This window comes from Rattus norvegicus, chromosome 12, assembly GCF_036323735.1.
Source record: "Rattus norvegicus strain BN/NHsdMcwi chromosome 12, GRCr8, whole genome shotgun sequence".
NCBI lineage: Eukaryota > Metazoa > Chordata > Mammalia > Rodentia > Muridae > Rattus > Rattus norvegicus.
In genome coordinates this window covers 47611090-47628093 of record NC_086030.1, presented here as the reverse complement: position 1 = coordinate 47628093, position 17004 = coordinate 47611090, and the positions used below count along the sequence as shown (strand labels likewise).

General features: G+C 52.5%; 1 protein-coding gene across 2 annotated transcripts in view; it reads right to left on the bottom strand.

Annotated features, from left to right (window-relative positions):
• Positions 1 to 17004, bottom strand: part of Trpv4 (transient receptor potential cation channel, subfamily V, member 4) — a 38983-nt gene that overhangs the window by 10050 nt on the left and 11929 nt on the right. Inside the window, exons 2-7 of one of the 2 annotated variants that reach the window (XM_006249466.3) lie at positions 15039 to 15460; positions 8927 to 9099; positions 5392 to 5544; positions 4411 to 4551; positions 2617 to 2915; positions 1344 to 1523 (exon numbers count right to left, since the gene is read on the bottom strand). In XM_006249466.3, coding sequence (XP_006249528.1) covers positions 1344 to 1523; positions 2617 to 2915; positions 4411 to 4551; positions 5392 to 5544; positions 8927 to 9099; positions 15039 to 15424 — 1332 coding nt within the window. In that variant the 5' untranslated portion in view covers positions 15425 to 15460. Of the gene's footprint in view, positions 1 to 1343; positions 1524 to 2616; positions 2916 to 4410; positions 4552 to 5391; positions 5545 to 8926; positions 9100 to 15038; positions 15464 to 17004 lie in introns of both variants that reach the window. The other variant, NM_023970.1, reaches the window with a different exon arrangement.

The following is a 17004-nucleotide window of genomic DNA, read 5'->3' as shown; positions in this document are numbered from 1 at the left end:
CGCCAGCACCCACATGACAGCTCTCAACTATCTATAACTCCAGTTCCAGAGGATGCTCTCTTCTGGCCTCTCCAGGCTCCAGGCATGAATGCAGTACATAGACATACCTGCACACGAAACGCCCACACACAGAAAGTGAAAGTTAACAGAGGGTAGGGGAACACCAGGCATGGTGGCTCATTCCTTTAATCCAAGCACTGGGAAGGCAGAGGCAGGCGGATCTCTGGGTTTGAAGCCAGCATGGTCTACAGAGCAAGATCAAGGCCAGCCAGGAACACAGTGAGACATATGGAGGCTATACAGTGAGATCTTGTCTCAAAACAAAACGCAAGGGGTTGGGGGTGTATCACAGCGGCAGATCACTCGCCTAGCAAGCAAGCACAGGGTACTGGCTTGGATCCACAGCACCACAAAAAATGAATTCTCCCCTTCTCATGATCCCCAAATTCTGGTCTAACTGAAAGTATAAATCTTGGTTCCACCTTCAGGACATCAAATCAAGGAACGGGTTTGGGATATTTAGCTCAACAACAATACAGAGTTGGTGTATTCCTCACACAGCCAGACATCAATAATCAAGCGCTGCACAATGGTGTTCTACACAGTTCTCCTGGTAGGCCCTGGAGGTGGATCGGTTTGCATCAGAGATGCTACATCTGCAAACCTGGATCTATACGACGATAGATTCTCATCTCAGGGATGAGGGATGAGGCACTCGATGTCAGAGTCACCACAGGCAGGGCTGGGAGGCAGACTGCCCACCCTTACCCCTCCCCCGACAGGTCCAGCATACTGTTGGTCTAATGGCTGGGAGTCCCATGACATGAGCACAAAGGGGCTACTGTGTATGTTCCTCAGAGTTAAGGGACTGACAACAGAAGAATGACACGCTAAATACCTGAGCATTTACTTACACGCCTAGGCACAGGGAGAGCATTTCCTGACGCCAACCGATATTTGCAAAAGCCTGCTAAGGCTTGAACAGGGCTTACAACCGTGTGTGACAACAGCTGACAGTACTGTTTCTGCATGAGGGTTTTCTAAAACTGGCTCATCTGGTCCCCCAACAACCCCAGGCGGTATACATCGTCCTCCCCACATTACAAATGAGAAAGCTGACTCAGAGAGGTTACGCCACTCGCCCTGGGTCACACAGTAAATATATGACAGAGCCACGATCCCCAACCTGTCCCGAAGCCCACCCTCCACAGACCCTAGCTGCTGGAGACTGTCCTGAATGCTTAGTCAACAATGATCACCCACTCTGGGTCACAGAGCCCACAGCCCTATGGTCCTGGTCTGACTCGGCCACAGCCACCCTCCCTCCCCACCCCAGTACACACCTCGATCTTGCTGTTGTAAACCAGGATCTCCAGCACGGACACTTCCTCCCCGCACGTATCCAGGGAGGAGAGGTCGTAGAGAGAAGAATACACAGGCCCGTAGGCCCAGTCCTTGAACTTGCGAGACAGGTGCCGTGTGTCCTCATCTGTCACCTCCCGTCGGATGATGTGCTGAAAGACCTGCAGAGGGGACGTTTGCTCACAGACAGACAGACGCTTGGTAGAACATATGTGGAAGATTGACATGTGACTGACTGACAGACAGACAGACAGATAAATACATAGTAGACATGATCCGTAGACATAAATGATAAACATGATAGAAAGGTTGATAAATGGATGCCTGACAGACAGGTAGAAAGGCAGACAGACAGACAGACAGACAGACTTTCAGTGCTGGGATAGAACCCAAGGCCTGGAACATGCTACACTTCTACTGAGACCCCGCCCCTTAAGTTACCCAAGTTGGCCTTGAACTTGCTCTGTCGCTGCTGCCTGTCATGAACTTTTGATTCTCCTGCCTCAGCCTCCCGAGTCACGGGGGTCACAGGCTGACCACTGAGCTGGGGTTCTAGGATTCTGCTCCACTGTGGTCAGTCCCACACTGCTTCCTAAACATCCACCATACCCCCAGCTCTTCATTAAGAGCCATACGTGGCTCCCCTCCTTAAATGGTCACAGCAGTGCTCCACCACACAAGGAAACTGAGGCACAGAGGGGCGGGGCCTGGGCCTCCCTCCCCCACACACACTAGGAAGCACTGAAAACCACACACAGCCCTGTTCCTAACTGCAGGCTACTCTGGCCTGATTCTCAGGGCAGCGGTGCCTCCCATGGGTCAGCCCAGCAACGTCTGAAGAGACATCTGGTTGTCACAATACATCATGTCACAGGGTGCTACTGGCAGCTAGTAGATCAAGGCCAGGGTGTCCCACAACACACAGTATCCAGTGCCAGGGCTGGGAGTCCTCCTCCAGGCTGTCATGAGAGCCAGAGAGAAGCAGGTCCAGTGTGGGGAGTCAGCTGGCCAGGGGCCGTGGGACTTAGTTTACCTCAATGACTCATCCTGACTGATGGAGGTAGGGTAGGAAGCACCAGTGGGGATGACGTATGTGGTTCTAGATAAAGCTGAGGGTCCTGGCTTGTTGCTAGGGGGGTATAGCAAGTTCTGGAGTTATGATGCTTGCTCCCTCGAGGGCTTGCAGGGATGGGTTAGGGGAGCAGGGGGCGATGAATGTCAGCGGTAGCTCCCGGGGCATCTGGGCCCACTCACCCCGATCTTGCCAGTCTTGGCAGCCATCATGAGGGGCGAAAGACCGTCATTGTTAAGCACAGTCTCCAGGTTGCTGTCTGGGAAGAGGCGGGAGCACTTGAGAAGCAACAGGTCATACATCTTGGTGACAAACTTGGTGTTCTCTCGGGTGTTGTCAGCGATGGCCACCAGCGCGTGGAGCACCGTGTTGCCTCTGGAGTCCTGTCGCCTCATATCGGCTTTCTTGTGAGGGTTCTCTGTCAGGTAGTTGACGATGTGCGGCTGGTTGGTGCAGGCTGCCAAGGACAAGGGCAGCTCCCCTGGGGCCAGAGAAACAGAGGGTCAATGAAGGGGACCAAGGTGGGACTTTGACGGGATGGGGACAGATGCCACCACCCACTCCACATAACTGTGGACAGGGCTTGGGGCAGCTCATGGTGACTGCTGGAGAGGTGGGGGTGGGTGGGTGGCTATTTAGGGACATGGCCCATGCAACCAGGAAGCTGTGGGTCTGAAGTCCTGGTGGCAGGACTCTGTGGGACTTGGGCTCTGAGTCCCATGTCAAGTGTGGTGTTAGCAGGACTGACATTCAGAATATTTTATGGGTCCAATTATGGCAACATGGTGGTAGTTTGGACTGTGAGGTCCCGGCCCTCGTACAGTGTTAGTTGGACCAAAGAACACTTGCATAGTGGGGTGCTAGGAGCTGATACCCCATAAAAGTCCCCAGAGCTCTCCCGACCTCCAGCTACAGATGGGGAAACTGAGGTTCATGTAGTCAGTCATGTGACCAGGATGAAGCAAGATGAGGATCTGAACCCAGATCCCTTCTGAACTTTATCCAGAGCTCCGGCTCCAAGGCATGGCCTCAGCAAGTGGGACAATGGGGACCCATGCCATAGGGACCTGTGAATCAGGACCCGTGGCACCCGGCTCTGGGTATGCAGAGTCACCAGGGCTGCAGACACTGTAGGTAGATGTCTATATGCAGGTGAGGGCTGGCACAAGTTAGGTCAAGACCATGATTGGACAGTAAAAAAAAAAAAAAGTAAGGCAGGGACAAAGTTTTTGTAAGACAAGAGAAAAGGGAAAGGGGGAGAATCAAGATGTTGATGGAGGGCGACCCAGATCCGGGTGGTCTTGAATGGCCCTAGGTATTATGTATATTTTTTAAGGGATGGACTTCTACAGGTCAGTTTATCTTATCTAGGTGGGCTGCTTATATCCTTATCAATTGGTCATGAGTTTACTGTGTGGATGTATTGTGGATTGAAATTTTAACATACAAATCTGATTGTTAAATTACAGCTTACTGAGTCTTGGTTTTACTGGGTGGTTGGGAGTTTATACCTTAACTACCAGGGAGTGGTTGCTGGGAGTGTGGGCAGAGTCCATGGCAGGGAGCCGCGATAGGCCAGCCACTGCTGGACTTCTAGAGCCCTGACTTTAGGTTAGTTCCATATGGCCCTCCGGTGACAGAACTAACTCTAGAAACCAGCATGGGAATGGCTTGTGGACCGCCTGGGCCAGAGAGTACTTGGGGGCAGCGTGGAGCCACTGAGATGAATTACTGTTAGTCCTACATGGCCCTATGGTGCCGGAACTAACGCCAGGGAACCACCGCTCAGGTTAGCGAGTACCAGGGGGGCAGCTGGATAAAGACCGCACCACACGCTGGATAAAGATGATAGCCCGTAGTGCCATGTGGCCCCAAGGTGCCAGCGCTGGCACGGGGATAAAAGGTTACCCTTTTTCAAATATTTACCACAACAGGCACCGCCTCTCCCTTGTCTCCACCCCCATCCGCCTACTCACCAAAGTAGAAGTAGCCACCCTCATCCTTGGGCTGGAAGAACCGCCCTCGGGCCTGCGCGTGCACATCGGCTCCCTGGGCCACCAGGAGCTCCACGTAATGCTTGCAGCGCCGTTCAATGGCGATGTGCAGTGCCGTCTGCCCTGGGGAAGAAGGTAGCCAGGCTTGCTGAGGGGTCCGGGTCTGCTACCAGATGTGCAAAGTGGGCCTAAGGACCTCAAGGCCAAGGCTTGTCCTGCAATCGCCAGAAGGCGGTGTGTAGGGTTGACGTGGGATTTGGGGTGCACGACAGGCAGAGCCAGGAGCGGACTTTTAAGCTCACGGGGTGAACGACTTGTAGGTTCCAAGGGCAAAAATTAGACACACAATCTTTAATCCCGGGGGGCACAGAAGCCTCCTGACCTCAGACTTTGGACTGCTCGCCGTATGATATGTAGGCTTTGAGGACTCTCCTAAGTCAGGAGAAGCGCAAGCTTCTTGCAGGCCACGGATTTGAGTCCATGGCCAACCAGGTCAGCCAAATCAACCCTTGGAGACCAGAGTGGTGCTAGGCGTCATGGTTAAACCACTCCAACACAGCCTAGAACTTCACAGACTACGAATGTCGGTATTTTGCAGACTTAGGCCTTGTTTCAGAGACTCTCTGAATGCAGGAGCACAGAGCTGGTGCACACGACGCGTCTACCTCCCAGAATTGAAGACGCAACACCATGCTCGGCAGAGCCTCAAGGGGCCTAAGGGTCCACCCACACCGCCTCTAGGCTTCAGTTTTCTAGCTCTCGGGGAGGGGGGGGGGATACCAGATAGCAATGGGTGTCGCATCTCGAAGGCTCGGAATCTCCCATTCTGAAGTTCAGAATAGCAAAGTGTGAAAGGTGGATGCCGCACTTTCCTTTTTTCCTTCCTTCCCTCGTTCTTTCCTTCCTCCCTTCCTTCACTCACCCCTCCAGTCACAGCACATCTGCACTTCACGCCAGACCTACCTCGGTAGTAGATGTCTCTGAAGGGCGAGTTGATGAACTCCCGCATGTTGCCCGTGCGTTCCGCAATGTCCAGCAACACTGGGATGGTGTCGTTTCGGCCATTGCTTAAGTTCAGAAGTGCCTTGGGCAGGCAGGTCTTCCCTGTGGATGGTTCTGACAGAAAGGGGAAGGGAGAGAGAGAGAGAGAGCTCAGAACCTAGCTGTGAATTTGGGACAAGAACAGGAGCCCAGGCCGGGCTGCCGCACCTGCCTGAGATGTCTTCTGCCTGCTCGGTGGGGACACAGCTCCCTCTGTCTCTCACGGTGTCCGTGAACTTACAGCAATAGATTCGCTTTTACATATAGAAAGCTACAGCCTATAGACCGGCATGGACTTAATCATAGTTGGGGAGATTTCTCTGTTACACAGCATCTCATTATGAAGCCCAGGCTGGTCTTGAACTCTCAATCTTCTTGCCTTGGCTCCCAGAATGCTGGGGTTACAGAGTTGTTCCACCCTGCACTTGAGGGAAGTTTAAAATGTCTATTTTATTTATGTGTGTGGGCACATGGCATGCACGTATTATACACCATGTATAGTCACTGCCCATGGAGGTTGTATGCAGGTATTGGATCCCCTGAAACTGAAGTTACACATGGCTGTCGGCCACCACGTGGGTTCTGGGGACTGAGTTCAGGTCCACTGCAAGAGCAACCAGTGCTGTAACCACTGAGCCGTCTCCCCAGTTCATAGAAGGAATTTTTTTTAAAGGGCTTTGAGATCTGAGTAGATGGGAACAGAGAGCTAAAAACCAACCAGGCTGGGAAACAGAGAGGTGTGCTTTGTGTGTGTGTGCGCGCGCGCGCGTGTGTATGTGTGTGTGTGTGTGTGTGTTTAAAAAGTCAACCATACAGCTTGTTGATTTTTTGTTGTTGCTGTTGTTTATTTTGAGACAGAGTCTTACTATATAGCCCAGGCTGTCCCGGAACTCACTCTGCAGACCAGGCTGACCTTGAATTCAGAGATCAGCCTGCCTCTGCCTCCCGAGTGCCAGGATTAAAGGTGTGAGCCACCACTGCCTGTCTCGTACAGCACATCTTAACGACAGGACCTGTCAGAGCCTGTCTCCCTCCCTCTGTACGTCCTATGTGTACACGTTTGTGTCTCCGTGGAGATCTCAGGTCAGCACTGGGGGCTGCCTCATCCCTCTCTACCGTACTTTCCAGACAGGGTCTCTCCCTGGGTCTGCAGCTCCCTGGCTCAGGGAGGCTCTGGGGGTCTATGTGCTGCTCCCCACCTCCTCAAGAGCTGGGATTCCAACATGTGCCACCTTGCCTGGCTTTTTCTGTGGATGCTAGGATTTGAACCCAGGTCCTTCTGCTTGCACAGCGTGTACTTTAATCACCGAGCTTGTGAGAGTCTTTAGCAACTCTAAAAGCAAGACATGTCAGACAGCACCTGTCTACCCATGGGAAGCCTGTGGCATTTACCCGCGAGGTATCTACTAGTGTCATTAGAGGGGTGTAAAGGGCCACAATGGGGCTGGAGAGATGGCTCAGTGGTTGAGGGCACTGAGTGCTCGTCCAGAGGTCCTGAGTTCAAATCCCAGCAACCACATGGTGGCTCACAACCATCTGTAATGGGATCCAGATCCAAAACCTTCTTCTGGTGTGTCTGAAGACAGCTACAGTGAACACATGTGCATAAAATAAATAAATCTTTAAAAAAAAAAAAGGGCCACAATGCTCTCTAAAGCCTAGGTTGAATATAAAGAGGTTGAGGATCCCACAGACACATAAGTGCGAACCTTTTCCGTTACTGTCCAGCATCTTTCACAGCCTGAGTCTGCCATGTGCCCATCACCTCTCCCCAACGCTCACCAACACCCTCTTCAAAGTTCTTTTCCCTCACTACGATGTGTTTGGCTACAGGGACTAGTTTTGATTTCCAAAGAAACAGTAAAAAAGCAATATCCCACCACCGCCAGCAATCAGGCCTGGGAAACAGAGCCAAGGTAGGAGCCATGGGCATGGGGTAAGGGTGGGCTTTGCAGGCTGGCTCGTCAGGGTTGGAGTCTTGGCATCATCTCTCCTTCAACAGCAATCAAGGGGACATCGATGAACCAACCAATATGGTGATTCGCAGGACCCCAGGCACCGATGAGCCCTGTGGAAGGGAGTGAAAGCCATCTCCCCAGACGCAGGGAGGGCTTGAAGCCTGGTCCAGCCTGATCCCCAGCCCTTCTCCCATCTCCTGGGCAGCTAGCCCAGGCTAACACCATCCAGCTGTTTATGGAATCCATCAGTGGTTACACCTTCCCAAAGGCATCAGGTGGGGGCTGCCCTGAATGCCGGCCAGAGCCCCTGGGGACTGCGCAGATGCACCCCCAAGTCACAGCTGGAACACGGAGAAGCAGTTCCTCAGCTGACCACCAGGTGGCGACCTGTCTCTGGCTATGGAGCCTGCTGGAGACGGCTCAAAATGGCCCATTGACAGAGGTGTGAGCTAACTACCCCGTGGAGGTGTTGGAGGGGTTCCTGGGAGGGAGATTCCAGATACCCCTAAAAACCAGATGAGTTCATTAGCCTCCAGCCAGAGAAACGTGCAGGGGATGATCCAGGTTTTGCGGAGCCCGAAGCTAGTACAATTTGGGGGCCCTGTTGTAGACTGTGAACCCATGAAAGCAAAATCCAGCCCAAGACCGGAAACAGTTCTCAGCAAGGGAGGCCTGAAACCTTTGTTGGCATCAGGAGTTCACACCAGGCCAGGCTTTCCAAAATGGCCACTGCTTTGCAGCAGAAACTACACCTGGGCTATTAGCAATGACTTGTGAAGTCCTCTGGCCAGTCACCTCTGACCTGGTGCCAGCTCGTGGTGGCAGCTGGCTTGGAGAAAGGGTTCACAGGCTAAAACAGGGCAACTCACAAAAATCTGGAGTCCACGGGGTTGGGGGTTTAGCTCAGTGGTAGAGCGCTTGCCTAGCAACCACAAGGCCCTGGGTTCGGTCCCCAGCTCTGAAAAAAAGAAAAAAGAAAAAAAAAATCTGGAGTCCACTGAAGGTTAATAAACTAAACGGGCCCTGCAAAGGGAATGTTGTGGGTGGTGGCTGAGGGAGTGGGGCAGGGAGGGGTCTGGTGAGGATGAGGCAGATTTCTAGAAGCACAGATAGGAATGCCCCAACCTTCTATCCTGCCACCTTCCAGCTACCCCAACCTACTGCCCTGCTACCCAACGGGGGTGGGGTGGGGGCAGGGATTCTGGCTGCCTGTGGTTAGCACTTTAGGGCACAGTCTGTCATATCATGGGGAAGACACACGTCCGAGGTTAAGTGTAGAAGTGTGTTAGGGCCCCTGTGACTGGACTTTCATGTTAACTACTGCGTGGATGAATTCTGTAGGAAGTCAAGACCTGGAGACGTTCCGTCATGTAACGGTTGGGGGACTCCAGACTCTACCCAGTGCTCTTCTGGTGTGTTTGGCCCAGAGAGACACCCAGAAGGGGAAGAGAATTACTAAAGTAGGGCAGACCCTCCCCCTGCCCACCAGGGAGGCTCACCCCGGAACTCCTCATCAGTCAGGCGCTTCTTGTGGGTCAGCAAGTAGGAGAGCAGTCCGTCCAGGTCGGCAGTGGAGCCCCGGGACACGATGTCAAAGAGGATGGGCCGGTTGAAGACTTTGAGGATGGGGGGTGGCTGGGGGGCGGGAGCTTTGGGGCTCTGTGGCTGCTTCCTAGAGAGGAAAAAGGACACCAGAAGCTTAGCCTCTGCCTGCCCTGCCCTCCTCCCTGACCTAAGGGAGTCAGAGGTTGGGAGAACTGAAACCTGAGGGACCAAACTAAAGAATGCTATGGAATGTTTTACCCAGGAAGGGTAAGCCAGCCTACTGTGTGTTGGGCAGAAAAACAGAGGGACAGCATGCAAGCCTGCCCATCCTCCAGCCCACCCATCTCCCCTCCCTCTATCTAACCACTCATCCATCCATCCATCCATCTACTCACCCATCCATCCACCCATCCATCCATCCCTCTATCCATCCACCCACCCAACAATCCATCAACCCATCCATCAATCATCCACCCATCCATCCACCCACCCATCCATCCACCCATCCACCTATCCATCCATCCATCCATCCATCCATCCATCCATCCACCCATCCATCCACCCATCCACCTATCCATCCATCCATCCATCCACCCATCCATCCATCTACTCACCCATCCATCCCTCTATCCATCCACCCACCCATCAATCCATTCACCCACCCCCCCAACAATCCATCAACCCATCCATCAATCATCCACCCATCCACCCACCCATCCACCCACCCATCCATCCATCCACCCATCCATCCACCCACCCATCCATCCATCCATCCACCCATCTATCCATCCACCCATCCATCCATCCACCCACCCACCCATCTATCCATCCACCCATCCATCCATCCACCCATCCATCCATCCATCCATCCATCCATCCACCCATCCATCCATCCATCCATCTACTCACCCATCCATCTACTCACCCATCCATCCACCCACCCATCCATCCCTCTATCCATCCACCCACCCAACAATCCATCAAACCATCCATCAATCATCCACCCATCCATCCACCCACCCATCCATCCACCCATCCATCCATCCATCCATCCATCCATCCATCCATCCCTCTCACCTGACCACTCACCTTCCCCATCCATTCACCTGACATTTACTGAACACTGAACACCTTTGTGTGTGACAGACGGGGTCTTATGTCACCCAGGCTGGCTTTGTAAGGCACACACAGCCCAAACTGATCTCTAGTCTCCTGCCTTGGACTCCTGAGTGTGCCATTATGCCTGGCTTATGCAAGGATGGGCACTGAAGCCGGGACTTCGAGCATGCCAGCCAGTACTCTGCCAGCCTGAGCTTACCGTCTGGCCCTTCCTCAGCACTGAGGCAGAAAACGCCTGACAAAAAGCAGGGGGAAGAACATAAACTACAAGAGAATCATTCACTTGCTCGCTAATTTCATCATTCAACAGTGTTTGGGACAGAAGAGGCCATAAAAGCGGGGAATTAGCCCAGAGCCCACTACACACAAACATGCAATACATGTTAGCCAAAGTCATCATCAATCCTGAGAGCCACGTGTCTGAAGCCTGCACATGCATGGGAGAGGTGCTGAGTCACAGAACAGGATAGAACGACAGGACCCAGAGAGGGCTGAGGAAGACAAAAGAGACACTTGCATAGTCATTCAGCAAACACTGGGCACTGGAGAGAAAGAGCTAGCCTGGACACCACGAGGACAGAGATCGTTTCTCTGTCATGTGCCCATCCAGCCCAGGCTGGGACAGATGGAATACGTCAGAACTTAAGTGAATAGAGGGAGAGGGATGGGGTTGGATTTGGGGGTTGGAGCGGAGGGCCTGGAAGGGAGAATAGAGAAGAAGAAAAGGAAGACAGCAGCTACAGCTACATAGGACACAAAGTGGGAGGCTTGGGTCAGGCTGTCTCTCTCCTTCCTTCCTCTGCTCAGGGCCCAAAGGGATCATGGGAAAGAGATGCTGGCCATGGGATGCTAGCCACAGAATACTCCACACAGCAAGAGCTGGAGTATCCTCCAACCAGCATTCCTGAACCTCTGACCCTCTATATAAAAAAGAACCCGGGGGGTTTGGGGATTTAGCTCAGTGGTAGAGCGCTTGCCTAGGAAGCACAAGGCCCTGGGTTCGGTCCCCAGCTCCGAAAAAAAGAACCAAAAAAAAAAAAAAAAAAAAAAAAAAAAAAAAAAAAAACTGGTTCCCGCCCAATACCACTGGATGCTACTGAAAATCTTAGGGGCCTCAAACTTTGCCCTGGTTCTCCAAGTTTTTTCTAGTTTCTCCAGCAACCAGGCTAGGGTGAAACCTCAGGAAGGCTTAAGGGAGGTAGCACACAGTGGTGAGGGGGGGAGTTGTTCCCTGTTGCTCTGGGCCTCAGTTTCCCCATCCGAACACTTACTGGACAAAGCCCATAACATGCGGTAGACTACGCCACCTTGGTCCTGATGAGTCACTCTCTCGCTCACATGTCTCCCCTTGGCCTAGGATGCCCCCTAACCATGTGGTTGTCCTGCCTCGGGGCCACCTTCCCGAGAAATCTTCCAGAACCACCTCCCCTGTCCCCTATCCCCTGTCCTAAGGCATTAGCACCTCCCCATCTAGAATCATGGTTCTTTGCCTGTCATTGCCCTGCCCACCCCAAAACTGAAGGAGCTTCTGAGTTAGGAGCTGAATTGGGCCTGGCTCACTGCAAGATCCTTGGGGTCAGTCAACTCCACCTTGGGGAGCTGTTCCTTGTAGCCGTCAAACCCAATGAACCCGTGGATACTGAAGAGCCAGCTCCTGGCTGCGGCACTCTGACTGGAAGCCAGTCTTTGGTCAGCAAGGGCCTAGGAGAAGACGCCATGGCTTCGGGCATCTCCAGACTTCAGGGTGGTACTCTAGAACACACGTGGAAGCCCTGAGGGGTTTATAGGAAGGAAAAGGACTGATGTCCAAATCTGAGTCTTTTCAGGACATATTAAAGACCGCAGAAGGGACCCAGGAAGGATATAGGCACCTATTCAACCAGATCAGAAACGGCTCACGGCAGAAGGGCATGGGGAAATGTCTGCAAAGTCCTACTGCCAGAGGTCAGAGGAAGAGGGCTCCTACACGACAGACTGTGACACTGTGCTTAGCAGAGCCCATGGAGAAGACAGGCCCTTGTCTGTGACTGGCTGGTGGAGACTACATCCTGAGGGGGCTGGACCATTACCCATGGAGGTTTCTCCACTCTTCTACCTTCCAGTCAGGCCTCCTTCACGGGAGAGAAAGGGAACACCTGAGGCTTCCTGACGGGAAGTGAGTGGAGAGATGAGCCCATGAGTGAGTGGACCATCTGTGGCCAGGAAAATGGAGCTGGGTGGGTGGACCTGAGACTACAAAAGGGAACAGAGGAGGAGGGGAAAGGAAGCAGGTAGCTATCAAGTGTGGATGAGCACAGAGTGATGTCACACACCCAGCTCTCAGGATGCTGAGACAGGAGGATCACAAGTTAAGGTCAGTCTGAGCTGCATACTGAGTCCTGTCTCAAACAAACAGAGAAAAAAAGACACAGAGAGAGAGAGAGAGAGAGAGAGAGAGAGAGAGAGAGAGAGAGACAGAGACAGAGACAGAGAGACAGAGACAGAGACAGAGACACAGAGAGACAGAGAGAGACAGAGAGAGACAGAAAGACACAGAGAGACAGATGGAATGATAAAGAAAGACAGAGATAGAAACTGAGACACAGAAAGACACAGAGAGACAGATGGAATGACAGATGGATAGACAGACAGACAGAGGTAATGAATGATTTCCGAACAGTACTGACAAATGGCTGGAGGTTATCCAGACATTTTGAGAAGTAAGTGGTAGGTGGGAAGAAAGTTGTGCAGATGGACAACTGGACAGGTTGAAGACAAGAGGGACAAACAAGCAGGGAGCCATCTAGACGAGCATGTTCCGGATGAGCAGACCGGACACGTGGAAGGATGGGCTCTGGGATGATGCAGATGTAGAAACTGGATGCATGCATGGACAGGTGGATGCATACATGGCTGTGCAGGAGGACAGACAGATTGACAGGTGGATCACGGGCTGATGGATGGAAAGGTGAGTGAAAGGCCAGGTGGCACATGCCTCTAATCCCAGCATGTGGGAAGCAGAGGAAGGAGGACCTCCGTGAGTTCAAAGTCAGCCCGGTGTAGAGAGCGAGTTCCAGGACAGCTGGAAGTGTGTGTGTGTGTGTGTGTGTGTGTGTGTGTGTGTGTGTGTGTGTGGACAGGTGGGTAGTTATATTAGTAGATAGATGTACGTATATGTGGGTAGGTCACAGATGGATAGATGAAGAATGGGTAGATGGATGTATGGGTGTGTGACAGACAGGAGGTAGAAAGATGATGGGTGTACTAATGGATGGTTGGAGGGTGGGTGACAAAGACATAGAAAGATAATCAAGCAGATGAATGGGGAAATGATGAATGGAGGGATAAATGGATGATAGAGGGTAGATGGATGAGTGGGTGAATAGATGGATAAATAATGGATGAATGAAAGGATGGATGAATAATGATAGATATATAGTGTGTGAGTGGATGGATGGATGATGGATGATGGATGGATGGATGGATGATGATGGATGGATGATGGATGATGGATGGATGATGGATGGATGATGGATGATGGATGATGGATGATGGATGGATGATGGATGGATGATGGATGATGGATGATGGATGGATGATGGATGGATGATGGATGGTGGATGATGGATGGATGATGGATGATGGATGGATGATGGATGGATGATGGATGGTGGATGATGGATGGATGATGGATGATGGATGGATGATGGATGGATGATGGATGGTGGATGATGGATGATGGATGATGGATGGATGGATGGATGGATGATGGATGATGGATGGATGATGGATGGATGATGGATGATGGATGATGGATGGATGATGATGGATGGATGATGGATGGATGATGGATGATGGATGGATGATGGATGGTGGATGATGGATGATGGATGATGGATGGATGATGGATGGATGATGGATGGATGATGGATGGTGGATGATGGATGATGGATGGATGGATGGATGATGGATGATGGATGATGGATGGATGATGGATGGATGATGGATGATGGATGGATGATGGATGATGGATGATGGATGGATGATGGATGGATGGATGGATGATGGATGATGGATGATGGATGGATGATGGATGGATGATGGATGATGGATGATGGATGGATGATGATGGATGGATGATGATGGATGATGGGTGATGGATGGATGATGGATGGATGATGGATGGATGATGGATGATGGATGATGGATGATGGATGATGGATGGATGATGGATGGTGGATGATGGATGATGGATGATGGATGGATGGATGGATGGATGATGGATGATGGATGATGGATGGATGATGGATGGATGATGGATGGATGATGGATGATGGATGATGGATGATGGATGGATTATGGATGATGGATGGATGATGGATGGTGGATGATGGATGATGGATGATGGATGGATGATGGATGGATGATGGATGGTGGATGATGGATGATGGATGGATGGATGGATGATGGATGATGGATGATGGATGGATGATGGATGGATGATGGATGATGGATGATGGATGGATGATGATGGATGGATGATGATGGATGGATGATGATGGATGGATGATGATGGATGGATGGTGGATGGATGATGGATGGATGGATGATGGATGGATGATGGATGGATGACAGATGATGGATGATGGATGAAGGATGGATGAAGGATGGATGAAGGATGGATGAAGGATGGATGATGGATGGATGATGGATGGATGGATGATGGATGGATGGATGACAGATGATGGATGATGAATGGATGATGGATGAATGGATGGATGGATGATGGATGGACGATGGATGATGGATGGATGGAAGATGGATGGATGGATGATGGATGATGAATGGATGATGGATGAATGGATGGGTGGATGATGGATGGGCGGGGTGGTGGATAGAGGATGGGTGAATGGACATGTGATGGAGTCAATACGAGAGACCGCCAACCAGACATCCAGGAATACTCACTCTACGACCTTCCTCCTCCATCTCTTGTTGTCACTGGGGTGGTGCCGGTAAGTGCCATAGTCGAACAACGAATCCATGGGCGCTTTCTTGGGCCCAGGCACTACTGAGGACTCATACAGGGTGGACTCCAGCAGGTCAATGGGGTTGGGAACCCCCTTGCGGAAAGCGCCCTGGAACTTCATACGCAGGTTTGGACGTCCATCCCCGGGGCCAGCAGGGCGGCTAGCATCCACTGGTGAAAGAGAAGAGGAGCCTTCCTCTCCCTCAAACAGGTTGGCCAGGGAAGAGAGGGGGAAGGCCTCCCCACCAGAAGTGCCACTCTCGTCTCCAGGGGGCTCAGCCACATCCCCAGGCGCTGCACGGGGGCCATCACCAGGATCTGCCATACTGGACCCTGAGCAGATCTGTTTGGACTTCTCGGCCTGCTGGGAAGTAAAGGGGGAGGGTGGTAAGCACGCTGGGGACTAAGGCGGGGGTCAGGCGGAGCCTGGCCAGGGTTGAGGCTTCAGGAAGCCCCCTCCCACGTGGGCAAACAGCACTGTTGCCAGTTGCTTCAAAGCCGCCGTTGTAATGACAGGGGCTGAGACAGCCACTCCCAGATGTGGTCGGCAGCCAGCCCCAGGCAGGAGCCACAACAGGGACCTCTTTCAGGAACCAGGAGACATGGGTCTGCCTCCGGCCCAGCTACCCTGACACTAGCTGCATGAGAAGGTCTGGGAGACAGCTCTAAGCCAGGATACTGACCCCTCTGACCCTGCTTTACAGCCAGTGTGACACTGAGCCAGTCAGCACATCCCAGCCTCAGTCTTCTCATCTATGAGATGGGGAGACAAGGCTTCGTAGGAAAAATGACTGAGACGCAGGGCAGTGCCCAGAATGCCTACAAGTGCCCCCTTGACCAGTAGGCGTTCTGAGCAGCCATGGCACCGTACAGGGCGGTGGTCCCCACGGCATCGTAATTCCCCAGCTTCCGGTTCTGTAACAGAGACATTTAAATTGATGTTGGAGCTAAGTATCACTCTCCCCTCAGCCTGACTGGCTCCTGCCTACCGTGTACCCAACTGTCCCCTGCTCTGAGAACCCTCCTCTACCCCTCAGCTCTCTCTCTCTTTCCTAGATTAACTGCCAGGCAGGGAACACATTCATCCTAAGTCCCCACGGGATGGAAGAGCAGAGACAACAGTGCTCTTTGTACCCATTTCTCAAGTGAGGAAACCGAGGTTTCCAGGAACAGACGCATGCCGTGCGAAGACAAGATTTTTCGGTTTTCAGGCCCAGGGCTCATTCACCTAGAGCCAGCAGGACAGGGCCCTGGGCGGCTAGGCCCTGGGTGTCCTGGAATGTTTTTCCCTTGCCAGTGGGCGCAGGAGTTTGTGAGTGCCTCCTCCTTAGGCCCCACAAGAAGAAAACCAACAAACTGATACCCACCATGTTTGCTTTGAAACTGCCAGGAAAGGTTTGCCCAGGTGGGAACAGGGCAAGGGGCCTCCCTTATGGGCAGATGGGGAGGAGCGCCTGCCGGGGGTGGGGGGGTGGGGTGGCTCCTCTCTTGATGCCAGCAAGGAGGGGGGGAGGGATTTTGGAGTCACTTGGCCTTCAGTTCTAATTCCAGCTTTGCTGTTTACACAGAGAGTGTGCTTGAGGGTGAGACACTGAAGGGTCAGAGCCTCTGTGTTCCCCTCCGGAAAATGGGCTCTAGAAAGAACAGCATCCTCGGACCTGCAGCAGGAGGAATGAGGCTGAGTCTAGTCAGATTTCTCCCTCCTGGGCCATGGTTTTCTCACCTTGAGGTAGCCACACCTGGGGGTCTCCCAGGTATGTGAAGCACTTCTCAGAGCTACTCAAGGCCCCTCTTGAGACCACAGGTCCTCTCCATCTGCTATCTGCACTCCAATGGGACCCTGTGATTCTGGCCTCTGCTCTGTAGAACAGAGTGTGTGCATGGTGGGGGAGGGGTGCTCGGGGC